We start from the raw sequence: 17287 nt of genomic DNA, 5'->3' as shown, positions 1-17287 counted from the left end.
TAGCCGACCTCACTAATGCTCTTGTGGCTGGGTGTGAGCAAATCCCCGCAGCAGTTTCCAAAATCTTGTGGAAAGCCTTCTTAGAGGAGTGGAGACTGTTATTTGAGCACATTAATGCCTACGGTTTTGGGATGTTCAACTAACCCTGCAGTATGGGTGTAATGTTTGAGTGTCTGAACACTTTGAACTAAGTAGTGTAGCTGGCTCTGTGAGACTAGCATGTAGGCTCAATATAGCAAGACTTGTTTCAGTATTGTGGGTCTAAGTTGTTGAAATAAAGAATAGCAATGTAAAATTTCCATGAACACAGCAATTAGGTATTCACCTGGATGATATTAAAGAATAATTCAAAAACTTCCTTATGAACCTGAAGAAAACTGACACTTCAATACATGGCAGACTGTAGGTAAACTTTTGCTTTTCATGTATGTTGTGTTCGCTTTATCAGGATAGACACCATGGTCTGGTCTCTTTGTCTGGATGTTTGCTTTCACCCACTCAGTAAACACACTCACACACATGCATAGAAAGAAAAAAAGAGCAGCTCATTGTTGTGTTCATTGTAACTGTGACTAGGTTTCAGTAAGGACGGTCAGCACAGTTTACTGTTACTCTGCAGCTGCTTCAATTCAGTAAACCCTCAATGGTGATTTGAACTTGGTTTGTTAAGGACAGGTCATCCTGAAAGTTATTTTTGTATCCAATGCGTATCTATATATATATATATGTTTAAAAAGGGGCTGCATGTGACTGCACATGAAAGTAAGGAATAGATACTGTCTGTCTTTCTTTCTTTCATTCATTATTTCTTTAATCAAGTATTTCCTGTAGAGTAGTGTAGTGCAATGGTTCTGAGTTTCTCAATCTGTGTCTTTAACAGACTTTCTTCCATTAGAGGAATTAAATCTTTCTTTCTTTCTTTCTTTCTTTCTTTCTTTCTTTCTTTCTTTCTTTCTTTCTCACTAACTGCATTGCACCGCTATTTAGAGCTATCAATGGTGCTCAACCTTTTACTGCCTCTGACTTTCCTTGACCCCTTCTTTCATTTATTTTTCTTCCTCAGCTCATGTTGTGTTTGTTGTTGGACTCAAAAAACTGTTTACGTTCTTTCATCTCTACTTCTTTCCTTTCCTCCTTCATCTTTTTTTCAAGACTCAAAACTAAACAGGTTTCTTCAGGGCTAACTACAGAAGAAACGCAGTTAGCTCTGAAGCTAACGGAGCTGTCCATGGTTCTGAACCTTCTCAGTCCTTTTGGCTAATTTAGTGTATGTGTTGTTCATAAGCCTAATTGTTTACATTCTAGAATTATGTGGGTTGGTGGAGGAGTAGGCCAAATAAAGTCACTTAAGACAAAAGATGCATTAAACTTTTACTGTGTACTGTGCCAGCTTAGTGCTTAATTGGAGTATTATTCACTTCACTCTCATTATTTCCAGCCCACATTTAAAACGCCTTTGTTACATCTCCTTGTTTCTGAGAAAGTAATGAACAGAGACAAAATGACAGACTAGTCCCACAGCGGAGCAGCACCGTACGCCAATGCAAATCTCCGAGTTAGAAGCGGCTTATTTATTCAAGCGTATTGATTTGTTTGCCAACTCCTTACTGTAGACGTGGAGAGCGTGACCAACTCTCCAAAAGCGAGTTTTCTTTCAGTAGAGAAGGGATCTATCGGAAAGCATTGACCCTGATTTCACAGGCTCCACTGCTTCACTGTAATTACAGCTGCTAATTTGCAGCAAACAAGACAAATCCAAGCTATAATAATGAAAACATGATTTGGAAAGGAAACGAGCAACTGAACAACAGGGCGTTAAATTATCCTACAACCATCTATTAAATGATGCTCCTTTGTTGTTAAAACTGGGAGGGACAGGGTTTCAAAATTGACTTTTCACACAACAGTGAACACTTTTTACTGCATCGCTTATTAGTCATTGGTATTGAGGGTTTTCCAAAGGCAGAGTGAAGCCACGATAACTCAAGAGACGATTTCTTCAGGCAACCCAACAGCACGAGAACAGTAAAAACTATTTCACTCTCAATAACTTTCCTGTGTCAATGTATCCATAGTTAATGACTCCCTGCCGACTATAAATTTGGAGTTCTTGTACTGCAGCGCGCATCTCTCTCTCTCTCTCTCTCTCTCTCTCTCTCTCTCTCTCTCTCTCTCTCTCTCTCTCTCTCTCTCTCTCTCTCTCTCTCTCTCTCTCTCAGTGACAGGCGTCAAAAATACCACCAAGGGAGCGCGGATCAGCAGCTTTGCACGCAGCCACACTCGGCTTTTGTCCACCTTTCCGATGCGTAAATATCCCAAAGAAAACTCATCTATTCTCAAGACAGATATACGGACCACCGACATGATAGTGGATAGAGCATATTTTCTATTCTGATGGTTCAAAGTAGTATCCGATGCCGAACTGATTTCGAATTTACATGCCTGAAAGGATTGCAGTAGGTCACCTTCTTTGCGAGACGCATCGGTACACACCTGCTTTGAGACTGAAATGAGGGAGAAGATGTGGATATTTTACAGTGCCGACAATTCAAAGTGTCTTTTTGTTATTTGGAATCAGTGGTGTTTGTATTACGCAGCGGTGGTGTGTTTGTTGTTTTCGCCTGTCAGGACGGATGATGCTTGTCCGTCGTCCTGCATTTGTGCCAGAGACTCGGGGACAGTAACCTGCAGTGATGGGGAGGACACCGAGGTACCGGGAGACATACCGGAGTGGACGTCCACCTTGATACTCAAGGGGAGAAACATTTCAACTTTACAGCGAGGTGCGTTCATGAGCAACGACACGGAATTGGAAATGACGACTCTCTCGCTGTCTTATAACGGGATACAGGTTATTGAACCTTACGCCTTCCTGGGACTCCCCCGTTTGCATTTGCTGGATCTGAGCCACAATCGATTGGAGTCTATCTCAGCCAGGGCTTTCCACGGGTTACTAGACCTGCGCTCTCTTTACCTAAATCACTCTATTTTGCCTGAGGCCACGGCGCAGCTTTCAAATGCGCTCGGCACACAAAGTTTACGCAACCTCCACAGACTGGAGTTGGCGGGAAACAATTTGAAGTCCATGCCCCTGATGAGATTAGATATATATAATCTCCACGCGTTAGTGCTGATAAATAACTCCATAGAGAGCATCACAGGGGAAAACGTAACCAGTTTGTACCAGCAAAGGCGCTTACGCGTCTACTTGTCTTTAAACCCGTTTCGGTGCAATTGTGAACTGGTGGCGTTTTACTACTGGTTGAAGAACTCATCCCAGTGTCCGGATGCAGGGCGTCTCCTGTGCAGCGAGCCGGAGGCCAAGAGAGGGATTCCTGTGGAGAAACTCAGAGGAGAGGACATGGATTGTATGAACGAGAACCTTGAGGCTGTTTCGTACGTGTTCCTCGGTATAGTGCTGGCTCTGATCGGGGTGGTGTTCCTCATGGTGCTTTATCTGAACCGGGGAGGCATCAAACGGTGGCTCAACAACATCAGAGAGGCGTGCCGAGACCAGATGGAGGTCTACCATTACCGCTACGAGCAGGACTCAGACCCGAGACTGGCTAACGTGGCTGTTTAAGTTCCTGAAACATCAGGCCGGTGCTGTGTAGTGAATGAGAGGACAGGGGAGGATGGTGAGCTGGAGAAGACTGAGTCAGTGCCCTCATATCAACATCAGTAAATAGTTTTTAAAACCAGTTTCATCATTTTCAGGAACTGAAGTGGTATTCCTCTCACACTGAGATATGCACACAGCCAAAGCCAGTTAAATGACTATAAAAGACTAATAAGTGTTCATCATGCCAGGTGAATATTGCAACTTCTAAGCAGTATTGTATATGTTGTAAATATATATCTCCTCAAGAGAGGAATGCTTTTCACGCATCATGTGGACACCGTCTACAGCAGCTTGTCAGACTAACCTAGTATTACTTTATTAGCTTATTAATCAAGTGACAAATATACTGTAAAGGTATATAATTTCCTATTTTAAAAAGAGCTGAAAGGAAACAATGAATCAATGTAACTACTGAAAACTGCAGCCTTTTCAAACTGTTTAATAGTCTACATTCAGTTTTCCCAGCAGGGAGTATTTCTGCTTATAATTTACCGAGGGAATCCATACTGAGAGAGAGCAGTGTTTGGGAGGGAGGCTGGGGGAGGTAAGACAAGGCAAAGAAGCTGACATGTTGGTTGGAGTGCCATGTTCGTGCGAGCAGGGGATGCTGAAGTAAACTGTCACATTTCATCATCAACCCCATGGGACACGTTATCAACCCTGTCTTTGTGAACAGCCTTTGATCTCTGAAAAAAAAAAAATAAGACACACACACTTGTATCATTTCACACCAGGTCAGTTTATCAGTAAAGGGCAGCAGAGGAAGAGACAGAATCTAACCATGCATGTGATTGTTGTAGGCATAGACAAACCAACCAAAACATTAATAAAAGGTCAAATAAAAATGGTGAGTAAGCAGTGTTCTTTACATCAGCACATTTTATCATCGCTGTCAAGAAATGTTGACTTCACGCAGCAGTGTGCGAGCCAGAAACAGTGAAAATGTTTCCTTGTTGTATATTTATTCTCAATTTTTGTTGTTATTGTAAATTTTAACACAATCACAAGAAGCAGATGTGAGTGAGTGCATCTGCTCCCTGTGAAAATTTTAGAAAGTGTAACTCATAACTCTGGACTACAGTAAAAGGTCATATTGTCACCACCCGCTGAATTCATCAGAAAAGGTCGAGACTGTCTCGTCTGCTTCTTTCTAAAGCACCAAAGGGTGAAGGCTGGCAGAGGTCTGCATGGGGAGATACGACAGAAAGGCATGGCAGTGTTAATCTCCTCAGCAGCGTGACTAATAAACCGCGGAGAATGACGAACGACCTGTGAAGTCAGTATCTATGGCCCGTAGCTCATCAACCGTCTTAACTAAAGGTCTGCATTACGATCACAGTAATTTTGGAACCAAGGTCGAACACAAAAAGCTGAGAAAAAAGCTAGAAACAGTAGTGTGTATGTGTTAATGTAAGTCATGTGTAAATTTGTAGTAGCAGAGCTCAACTGATGCAAGTTAGGCAAAAAAAATTCAAAACAACACCATCAGGGCTTTTTGTTGACAATAATTCGTTTCATAAACAAGAAATTGTTCATTTGTTCATGACAAAATGATCCAGAATCAGTGTCATTCCCACCTGCTTTCACTCTCCTGTGGATCATAATAAACATGATTACAGTAATACACTAGACAGAGGCAAACAATTAATCATTTAGTGTTGATGTACAGTGGCTTGAAAAAGCCCATGAGGATGATTAGCACTGGACACTTTCAGCTGCAAAGACATATTAAATAAATAAATAACTAAAAATAAAGGAATACTTTTGAAAGAAAAACTCGCTAAAAATAAGCATTTCTGTTTCATGTAACAGTCTGCATTGTGAGTATTTCACTATGTCAGCAGTCTAGGAGCCACCTTCACATGACAATGACATGAAAATGTGACACACTGTCACTCGTTATGTCAGGCGACATGACAGTGTACCATGCACTGTCATGTTGTATATGGAGGCTGTAGAGATCAACCTAATCATTGGGACAGCAGTCTTCGAGGAAAAATGTATGTTACATTAACTCATTTTGACATAATTTTTGTCGACAGCTCCATACATTTCCAGGAGTGTTTTTAGTTTGAGTTTTAAGATATACACACAAAGACATCCATGAAACTGAAAACAAGAACTGAAGCATAAATGTATATAATTGAATTGCAGGTTAAACTTAAGGTAACGTTGTAAGTTAAGGTAAGGTAAGGTAGGGTCTCCAGAAAATTAATGTAAGTCAATGTAATGTCCTCTGAAGTGATGGAAACATGACTGTGTGTGTGTGTGTGTGTGTGTGTGTGTGTGTGTGTGTGTGTGTGTGTGTGTATGTGTGTGCTGTATATGCATGTCTATACGCTTTATTTAAAAAGTCCAATGTTGATATGCAACTTCCTACAAAGTGTCTATAATGCGGCACATACTGTGCTAACCCTAACCCTAAATCTTAAGAGTTTGGGGTTAATCACAACTTTTTGTCATCAACCTTCTTCACGACATTTTAACATGTCATACCAGAGGAGCATAGGTGTAACTGATAACATGAATCATGGTTGCATTCAATTTATATGTGCAGGTTTCAAGGCCCTCAAATTGTGCATTGTATCTTACTGGAACACCTAAAAACAGAGCCATTGTTAATGTTATTGGTAACACCTGTGCTTTTATGACAAGTCAAGATTTCAGCTGTAAAAAAAAAGATCTTTCAATGGAGTGGGAAAAACTCATGACATATGGCTGATAATGTTTATCTTGTACAGACAGAGAGAATGAAACAAAGGGATCTCAACTTATATGCTCTTGTTATGATTGATTTCAGCATGAGTCCTGGGATTCTTGCTTCTGTTCTGTGCTTAAAACCTGGAAATACAAGCCTCAAAGACACTAAAAACACACAGATACTTGAAGCCATAACCTCTCCCCTGCACAGCTTGGGATCAAGTCTTTCCAGAATATTCTCTGGTGTCTCCCCCTCTGTCTAAAACAAGTTTATTGTCAAAAAAACACAATCTCTTAAGCAATTTTGCACCCTATGTTCAATTAAATGGACACTACTGTATATAATTGATATTTAATTATAGTTCCTTTGTTTCTTAATACTTCAACCTGTCTTTGCTGCCCTCTCCTCTCTCTTTCCCCTGCATGATATTTTTCTTTTTACATTTTTTTTTTTTTTTTTACAATTCTGGGACATAAATAAAAAGGTAGGACAACACAATGTTCTGTTTTTGGTCAGAAAGATAAGACTTCATTTGTCTATTCAGGCTTCAACTCTGCACTCTCCGTACACTTCACTTGTCATTGCTCCTTTTCTTTGTTCCTCTTCCGTTCTACTAAATTCTCCTCACAAATACTGTATTTGTCAAAGACTTCCTCTATGCCCTCACCCACTCGCCCTCCCTCTCTCTGTCTATTCCCCTCTCTCGCTCCTCTTCATCCAGGTAAATGACTTTATCCAGTTGAGTGACTTTGTAAGGACGCAGGGACAGGGTTTAAGCTGAGCCCAGCGAAAGGAAAGAACCGCAAAAGAAAGATAAAGAAAAGGGGTGTAGAGAAAAAGATTCATTAGTGTTCTTTAGTCCAGGCACCAAATGTCCTTGCCTTATGCAAAGCGATGACTCATCGTCTTGCTCTTTATATGAACGTCTGGGAGGCCAAAGCCCAACTACAAACTGGGAGAGATGTCTGGAATGAAGGTGAAAATATTATCTTTACTGTTGATCAGTTGCTCCTATCAGAGAATTCAATCATGTCTGAGCAGCTACACTTCAGGCCACTTTTCAAATGGCCTATATCTTTTCTCCATAGGAGCATGTTCAAAATGTTTTTATAAAGTGTCTGATGTCTCACAGCCCATCAACCACTGATTGAATAGTATGGTTATTTGGACACATGCAGTCTGTCAAATCTAAGTAAATGTTCGTTGCTTGCTCAGGTGAAATCGGTGTCCTGGGATGGCGAATGTGTGAAGTTTGTGACGTGACAAATGGAAATGAGATTGTAGATTTGTAGTCTGAAGATAACTGTTTATTGATCGGTGGATGTGCCACGGCTGCTGTCTGAAGATAAGAGAAGGGTTTTGGAGGTGTTGTCGTGGGACAAGAAGTGTAGGGTCAAATCTGTCTGGTCACTTTCTGTGATGCCCAAAAGTAGAAGCAGATTAATATTTCAAACTACATTTTCATCAGTAAAACTTTACAGAATATGAGCTCAACAGCAGGAGGAATATTTAAAATTACCTCTCCACTGGAAGGGAACCGTGTGCTAATGTATGAGGTGAAGTGAACTGGAAGCAAATTTCTATTTCTGTTTCTGACTCGTGTTCTTCCCTTTATGTCCTTCACAAAAACAGCAAAACCAGAAAATAGAACTTTCTCTTGCATCTCAAAGTGACCTCTTTCTCTCTAAAACATAAATCTTTAGGACACTGTCACAGCGATCAGAAATGTATTACCAGAAATGTTCATGCACAGAGGGAGACAGCAGGTGTTAATTTGAAGGAAAAAATGGGTCACTGGAGGGACGTCATGGTGTAATAAGAATGAATCCTTTGCCATTGCCTTTTATTTCTCCTCTGCACCCACTAGTACAGTAGACCATACACCGCAGGCCACACAAGTGGCCACTTACAGAATGAAGGAGCAGGGTCTGAGGGGCACAGTGGATTGAAAATTCAATGCACTTTCCCTTGAGGAGGGCAAGTTTTTTGAGAATGGTTAAAACCATTTCTAAAAGTAAGCAATACATTTTTGCAGATGGGTTCATTTCAATTATACAAGTCCTTATACATTGTCAGTTTTCTTACATTGAATGCAGGGAACTGAGCTTCAATACTTTTTGGGTACTGACCAAAATGCGTATCTAGCACCAAGCATTGAAAACAAATCTTAGTCTTGTTTACTTATTGTTTGGTTAGGTGTTTCCTGATTCACATATTAACTTTGCTCATTTTTGACCATATTTCATTTAGGCAAAGTTCTTGTATGGCTGCTTTGTGTTCAAATTAAACTCTGATGAATTTGAAAAGATTGGCTTATTTATTTTAATTAGAAAATAGGCTTTTGTTGAAAAATGTTTTTATATTCCTCAAGACGAGCTATTGCAGAACACATTGTTTTCGTATCTGCACTGAATTATAATATAGTATATCACTTGTTATTCCACCCTATAGAGGAAATAACAAAGCATTCTGGGTAAAAATGCTCCTTCAGTGTCCTGCATTGATCCCTCTCTCCCTCAGCCCCTGAAGGGGTTGATCTCACAGACGTTCACCAGAGATTTAACTTCAGATTTCTGAGGATTGGAACGTCATTTACGTTGGTGGCGGGGATTCCCCCGGAGATGTAGTGCTGAGGGGAAGTCAACAAAGGCTTGTTAAACCACCACTGAAACTCACTCAGCTCTGAATATGAGTCAGAGTGGGGTTGACGATTTGGCAATTACCATGTTTATTTTAAACTAAATGGCTTTCAAGTCCAATCTTAATTACTCATTATTAGCGTGCACCTCCACAAATTTCCTTCCCGTTTTAATTGTTATGAGTGCAGACTGGGGACTCCATAACAGGTTCTTATGAGATTAATTAAGCTTAAATTTGAACAGTAAAAGGTTTGTTTGTTACAGACAAGGTCATTATACCAGCATCCTGCGGTAATGACATCACAAATGAAGTTCATTAGGGAGACTCTCAATAGTCAAAGAGGAAGGAGTGAATCCTTTTGTCTGGGGTCACAATGTCCTGTTTGATAATAAATGCACCCTTGGGGAACACTATGTATTTGGCATGTTATCATATCATTTTATTGAGTACATATGGTATATTATATCATTTTATAAGGTATCAAACAAGACTGAATTAATGCAGTTTGCATCTCTATGAAATAATGTATCAATTCCAGCCTCTTGCTCTACTCAATATTTCCATTACCAATGGTTCTGGTTATTCTGCAGTGTAATTACAAATCATGGGAACCAATATACAGAATCTGAACCTTTGTCTGGCCTCTTAAGCTCAAAGGTCTTGTGGGTTTTGATCAGGTTTGAAAGAAGATGACTGCAGTTCTGGTCTGGGTTTTGATTCATCCAGGATTGTGGATAAACACAGTTGGCTGGTCGATCGACCTTTGACCAGGAGAACAGATTCTGTCTTAACAAGCTGTACAGGTGTCTCAGATCTATACGCTAATTAAACCCATTGACTTGTATGTCAATTTCTAAGAAACAGTCAGCGCTGTATGGAGTGAGTTGATGAGAAAAAACACACAGAGGAAGCACTCTGACCTTAATCTCCTGCTGTAGGACAAACATTAATTCCTGAGATTTCACACGTTCATTTCAATCATTTTCTTTCCAGCTGCTCATTTTGTATTTGGATAACAAGGTTATCATAAATATCCTTTCCATGCCAGGTTAATTGAATGATTGAAAAGGTGACGTTGATGCACAAAATATGATCCAGGCACCATGGCGGTTATCAAAATGTGACTCTCAGAGATCCTATAGACCTTACTAAAGGCCAGTCGTGGGAGCTTGCATCATCTGTGCATCACAGACAAACTTTCTGATGACCTTATGGCTCTGTCATTTCATAAAAGCCTTATCCACAGCAGTTTTTACAAGTTACTGTCTGTGACCCTGAATACCCCTCAGCAGCTGCCTCGCTGCTAAGAGGTATTTAATTAAGGTTTTACTGGCTGGTCCGTCCTCTCAAGGACAAGCAGGAAATATAACCAGAAATCACTCCATCAATATTCAAATGAATAATTAGATGTTTTAGAAGCACATTTTAATAACACAATCAGTTTGAAACATGCATGCTATCTTGAAATCAGTTGATCAAAGTTAGAAGTGCCCAGAAAGAAATGGCCATACATGCAGGTGTTTGTTAATCTATTTAGGCTACATCACTGTGTTTTATTCAGTATGAAAAATAATTTAATATTCTGTGATTCTAAGACACTATTAAGATATCCAGTTTAAGAAACCATTGTTTCTCAGATCAAGAGAAATTTTTACTTAATTGGATAGCAATAATATAGTTTATTGGTAGTTTTGTGTCTTTCACAGATCCCATTTTACACCCACATTTCAATGCATTCTACAGTGACTACACAGCATTCATGCCATAGTTTTCCCTGAACAGAAAAATATATTACACAGCTCTACATTTCTTACTTAGACTGTAGACTGTAAATGATTTGCTCATTTTCTGGGGTTCATTGACAAAACCTTCGATTCTGGCTTCAGTTTAATTACAGTCATACACAACTGTATTTTAGCAGTTTTTTTAAACAGTTTTAAATACCAATGCAATTCTTAAAAAAAAAGATAAATCGGTTAGATACCTTACAACAATTATTCATCCTAATTACTTTGAAATGTTTAGTGCTCATTAAATATTATTCCCATTAATCATATAGCCATCTACTGCAGCTCTGCTAATTAGCTGCCAGTGAGTGTGTTTTAGCAGCATGTGTGTGTGATGGGCTGCTTCTCATTCAAATGGCTATGAAAAAAAATAAATGCAGTCTCAGCAGTTTGAATATTTCATGCTGTCCTTCACTCAAGAGGAGCTGCAGATCCTCTGACCGGTCATAACACTGGCCCGTTACCTCAGCGAAAACAGCATCTGCTCTGACAACCTGTCTGTCACTTCTCGGGCATTTCGAAGAGCTCTTTCCTCTCAGTGCAGTCTCAAGCCAACTATTGCAACCTGAATTTCAGCCTGAAACCATACACTAACCCCTTTTCCATTTATATTTGTATTAGACATTTCATCAGAAACCGAGTCCTGTAAAACACCTACAAATGGTGCTATAACTATTATTGCATAACAACCCTGACAGCAAAATCCACCCACAACAAGACAAATTTTGTTACTAATAACAGAACATTGGATACATTTGGATCCTCTACATCCTATAATGCTAAACTGATGCAGACAGGACGAACATTATTTTCTTAATGTGAGCTGTAATTTACTTTGTTGAGAAGAGTACAACCTGATTATACAAGTCAGCCAGCAGACGAATGCACACTAACTTTTTACACACTTTTAATGGAGTCCTGTTTTGGCCAGACCCACAAAAAATCTTGAAACTGTCAACTACTGCTCTCATGTGGTCATTTGGCTACAATGCAGCTGCATTATGGATACAAGCAGCAACATTAAAGGATCCCTGTTGTGTTTTTCTCAGATACACAGACCTATGTTGAACATGTTTGCAGATAGCATGTATTTCCTATCACAAAAATAAAATTCAAAATCTGTTTTACATTTTAAGGCAAAACAAACACCACTTATTGTATGGTATGTACAGTAGGCCTATAAATATATATTGCAATATAGCATGAACAGACGCTATAACCTAAAACATTCCGATAGAGATTAATGAACATCTGTCCGATAACATCTCAACAAGAACTAACTTTTATTTATTCAGAGAAGTTTCACTGAGAGCACTCACTCACAGCTACACACATTCACACCTTGTTACCATTTATATATATTACTTAAGTTTCTGAGTCGGTTGCACACGGTCCAAGTGGATGTTGCATAAACTCTGCAGTTTAAATTACGCATCAACAGACTTCTGACCTGAAAGAGACCTACAGTATGAAGCTTAATGGAGGCTTAGCTGGTTGACAGGATGGGAGTTGGTGGGTCAAATATGTTTTGGCAGTAATTATAGATAGAGGCAGGAGAGCGTTGTTTTCTGAGAGCAACTGTCTAATGATAAAGGAAGCTTAAGGGGACGCTACATAGAATTTCATCATATTATGTTGGTCAGTAGTCATATATGTAAACTTTACAAAAGGTCATAAAATGTTTACATTACACAGTAAGAGTAATGAGAGTGCATGGGATAATACGTTTAGTTGACACCTGTCACATTAATATTCAAGTAAATTAAATAATTGTATTGTGGACAGTCCAAGAGACCCTGCTGGTTTAAGTTTCCATCATGATGAATATGAACATTTACTGGTTGACAGACTTCTGAGGGCTGAACCTGAAAAACGTCTTCAGGTTTCCAGCTATAGTGAACATATGCCATAGTTAATTGTATGTAAATAGGGTACACTAGAGGTACCTCTCCCTTTAATGTCACTGGTTGTTGCAAATCACTGTGCAGGACTACTTTACGACAATACAGATATTACAAATATTTCAGTAACATTGTGATGAAGAACACTGATTTGTCAGATATTTCATTCACTTGATTAGCAAGAAATATTCCCATTTTTTTATCCTATCTATAAGTGGTTATCGATTAAGTCTCCTGGAGATTAACCCCATGGCTATATTGGGGTTTTTTTTTTGTTGACATTGAGATGAAAGTCATCTCCTTTTATGTCTTAGATTTAAACACATCAGTCAGCAAAAGTTCTGGTCATAGATGTACTATTACTATACAATATATATATATATATTATTGTTTGGAACATGAACGTTGTTATTTATATTATATATTGCATTATTATGTGTAATGTAATCCCATGTGGGATGGACCATTTTTAATGGTATGACACGAAAATAAACATTCATTCATTCATTCTTACTGTAAATCTATATACTGTATATCTCTCTCTATATATTTTAGACCAAGAGCAGCAGCGTTTTATCAGGCAGAGAATAGCTGTCACCACATATAAACACTATAAAGCCAGTATTGCAAGACTTCCTTTTAGAGACGTTAGTGTAGAACGGTAGGTAAGGAGTGTGGTGGAGCTCACATAGTTGAGGGACACCCGTGCTGACTGTCACGTTGCCAGAGAAACTTAATTATGTTTTAAGTTTCTGACATCAATTTCAAACTGGCTCTCTGTAGCGAGGACACAAGTGCTCATTTCTTATCCATTACCTTGGAGTGACAAGAATCATGAATCAGTGTCCGGATTAGAGAAAATGTAGTTCAGGCTGTTTATGCGCAGCCATAAATCATATAGTGTTAGTTAACAGCAGGAAAGGAAGTTTGTTAAAATGTTATTCTCCCATAAAACCTGGTGATCGTGTTTCATATTTTGACAATGATTCATGTCCTTCCCTCCTACTGTATCGGCCTGTAGCTCAACTGTTCCACTAAAATTGGACTACAAATCTGTGGTCCTGAAACTCTAAATCCACTGTTGGAGCTCTCTTCTCTACTCATACATGGGTTGTTCCTTTTCAGGAGCCTGCTGTCCAGTCATCTATTTTCACCTAGTGACTTACATAAATCAAATCCCAGCCCCGGCTCATAAGTTTGCTCCTGGTGCAAATCATCAAGAGAAGGTTCGTTTGGGTTTATTGCTCTACAAGTTAGTCAAGGTCAGTCAATTCTTCAAATATGGATTGACTTGAACAAACAGCACAGTTGCATAGCAGGGAACCCAGAGGACATAATCATATCCATTTTTAGTGCCTCATGTTAGATGTACTTAAATTTAGTCTTGTCTGGCAGTCTGACACTTTCATGAGATTCCCCTTGGAATTTACAACTTACATTCATTTTATTATCAAAAAGGACATAATGACCCAAGACAAAAGGATCGTTCCTCTTTCACTCCTCGGAGTACCTCTAATGAGTCCCAAATGTGATGGGATCACCGGGGAATGACGCTTAATGACCTCGCTTGAAAACAAACAAACCCTCTACTGTTGAACCATTAACCTTAATTAATCTCTTCCTTCCTTCATTCATTCATAAGAAGTGGAGGGGAAATATGGAAATATAGTCAAGCATTTCAAGAAACTTTTTTTTATGGTATCAGATCATAGTTGTTATTGGCAGACACCCTAAACTGAGGTATCAAATTTGATACTGGGAGAGAAAATGTTGGATTGGTGTATTTCTAATCATTAGCCTTCACAAACCCAACTGTATTGTTCCTGCTTCTAATATGTTTACTCTCATGGCGATCACATTAACAACTTTACTGTGAGACCATAATAATATAATAATGTGGCCTTCATCAGAGAACACTTAAATAAGATGGGTGTGAAACAAAAAATCATCATAGAGGTTAAAAATATATAGAAGACTTTTCTTATTTAAATGGTCTTTGTAGTGTGTTGTATGCTGACCCCGATGAAGCGAGCTGAAATGTGTTAGTCTCATAATAAAGTTGCTCTTTATACTACAGGGCCCAGATGAATAAAACTGTGTGGATTCAAGACTAAAACTGTGTGTACACACAAATGATGATGAATGTAATCAATGATTAGTTTGTAGCGCTCATATCTAAATCGACTTTAAAAGCTGTGTCACAATTAAGGATAAAACAAAGAGAATATAAACAGCAAAACAAAATATTGACTTCTGTAAAATAAATGAAAAGAATGATAAAATTAATCACACAAAAATTATCAATATTACGTTTGCACCTTTGTGCATTTTACAAATCTGTGTGAAAGCAAAATAAATCACACAATCAGTGCAGGTGATTGTCAACCTAAACAATGTTTTACTAAAAGGTTCCTCTCTCACCTCATATTTCATCTCCACCTCATCACATCACCCTTAGATTACTTTGGAAAAATGTGTACGCCTGGTCTAAAGTATGAGTGAAGTGTGCACATTCTCACTGCATAGACTGCATTTATAAATACCAGTTTATGTGCGGGAAATGGCGTATACATGGTTTTTGTGTGGACACACTAGGTGTTGCTGGAGTTTTGACCCCTTCAGACTTCTTTGTTTCTTTGCTGAAGTTGTGCCAGAAACTCTGCATGAGTTGGTGTTACAGCAGTGCTTGTGCCTCCGTTTTTTTGCCATTTTTATACCATATAGCTGATTTATAGGAACATTTCTGAAAGTAAAGACTAAAAGCCTCACGTACACCTCACTTAAATATCCTAGATAAGCATCATTACCGGCATAAGTCTTCTTTTGTGTGAGGTAATTTAGTAAGTTTTAATTTTCTGCTGCTGCACAGAAGCAATGTCTAGATGTCTTGTGAACTGTTCTTTTCAATGAGTCATAGTTTGTGTCCAATGCCAACTCAGCAAATGACAGTGAACACAATCTAAAGTTTAATGTCACCTATTATTTGTCACACTTAGCCTACTGGTGTGTAGGGCCTGAGACTACAGGTCTATCTCAGAGAAGGAGTGACTCTTGGACAATTAGGAAGTTTACTTGGAGTTAAATGGCAGCCTTTCAAGAACACTAATGACTCATTAATATCAGTGTACACCCCTTCCCATTACCCTACAGTTTTAATTGCGACGGTGCAAAACCTCCTAATGGATGCAGACGAGATTAATTAGGCTTAAGTCTAAACAGTAAAAGGTTTGTTTGTTACAGGCAAGGTCATTAACCAGCATCCTTTGGTAATGACATCACAAATAGGGCTCATTAGCAGGGTTCCCGGGAGTCAAAGAGGCAGGAGGGAATCCTTTTGTCTGGGGTCGCTGTGTCCTGTTTGGTGATAAAAGCCCCCTCTGGGAATACTATTCATTGTTAATGTCATCATATTTTGTTGTTTATTTGCTTCAAGTTTATCCGAAGTTTATCTAAAGTATGAAAGTTTTCTGAAGAGACCCATTAAATTGTGATTTTTTGGTGTGTGATTATAGCATTGGGTAACTAAAATAGTAATAGTGTACCAATTATTGACCCATCTATGTTCCAAGTTTATATTAAAAGTCAAGGTGTATTAGCATGTGAGCCTACATGTTACACAAATACACTCTAAATACCTAAAATCTGACTATAAAATTGCAGCTTAAATCATTTAAAACTATGATTTGAATTATTTAAGCACAAGCTATTATGTTTCGAGATGTAATTAAGCCTCTACAATATCAAATTAAGTGTTACTGTATAGTCTGAAGAAACATAACTTGTTATTTCAGAAGAGGTACTCTTGGGGGAAAAGCTAGCAGTGCCCAGCAGCCCAATCCATTTCTCTCCAATTGTGCAAGACTGCAAGACCCACTAATAGATGCAGGTGAGATTAATTAGGCAAAGGTTTAAACAGTAAAAGGTTTGTTTGTTACCGGCAAGGTCATTAACCAGCATTCTTGCATGATGAAATCTTTTAGTCTGGGGTCATTATGTTCTGTTTGGTGACAAATACACCTCCGGAGGAAATGATGTATTAGGCATGTCACTATATTTGATGTATTAGATATTTCACTATATTTTGTTTTAAATAAGGTCTAGACCAGAACCACCTCTGGTCTCCATGGGACAATTATGTGACCTGACTAGTCAAGAGGCTTCTGATCTCAGGTGACTCAGGTGGACATTAAAGGGAAGGTTCACAATTTTTGAAGTCTTTCTTAAAACAACAATCAGGTGCCCAAAAGAACAGTGAAACAGGTTTCTCTTGCTGTAATCGTTCCTCCTGTTCATACTGGCCATTGGAAGATCATTCATAATGCATTTACAATGAAAGTGATGAGGGACAAAATCCACAGTCCAAGCTTTGAGCAAAAATGTATTTAAAAGTTCATGTGAAGATAATATGAGGCTTCAGCCATCTGAGTTAGTCAAATAAAATGCATATCTTCAACAGTTTTTTAGTAAAGAATTCCCTCTATGTGCCTTGATGGACGGTGTTTCCCTGTTCAGCTGTAGTGGAAGGATTGTAAAAAAAAAAAGTATTTGACACTAAAAAGACTGTAACTTTGAAAGATATTGACTTGATTTAACTAATTTGGACAGCTACAGCTACATGTTAGCTTCAAATAAAGTT

The 17287-nt window shown here is 38.7% G+C and overlaps 1 protein-coding gene across 1 annotated transcript; it reads left to right on the top strand.

The window, feature by feature from the left end:
- Positions 1-2233: 2233 nt before the first annotated feature.
- tpbgl (trophoblast glycoprotein like) lies at positions 2234-4450 on the top strand. Its single transcript, XM_067608292.1, has one exon. It carries the CDS (start codon positions 2510-2512, stop codon positions 3581-3583), a length of 1074 nt encoding a protein of 357 aa, XP_067464393.1. The 5' UTR covers positions 2234-2509; the 3' UTR covers positions 3584-4450.
- The last annotated feature ends 12837 nt before the right edge of the window (positions 4451-17287 follow it).

The sequence above is a fragment of the Thunnus thynnus genome, chromosome 13, assembly GCF_963924715.1.
Source record: "Thunnus thynnus chromosome 13, fThuThy2.1, whole genome shotgun sequence".
Taxonomy (NCBI): domain Eukaryota; kingdom Metazoa; phylum Chordata; class Actinopteri; order Scombriformes; family Scombridae; genus Thunnus; species Thunnus thynnus.
The sequence above is the reverse complement of the archived record's forward strand: the minus strand, read 5'-3'. Positions and strand labels throughout refer to the sequence as shown.

Coding starts and splice junctions, on each gene's coding strand:
- tpbgl (XM_067608292.1), top strand. CDS start 2,510: ATGAGGGAGAAGATGTGGATATTTTACAGTGCCGACAATTCAAAGTGT.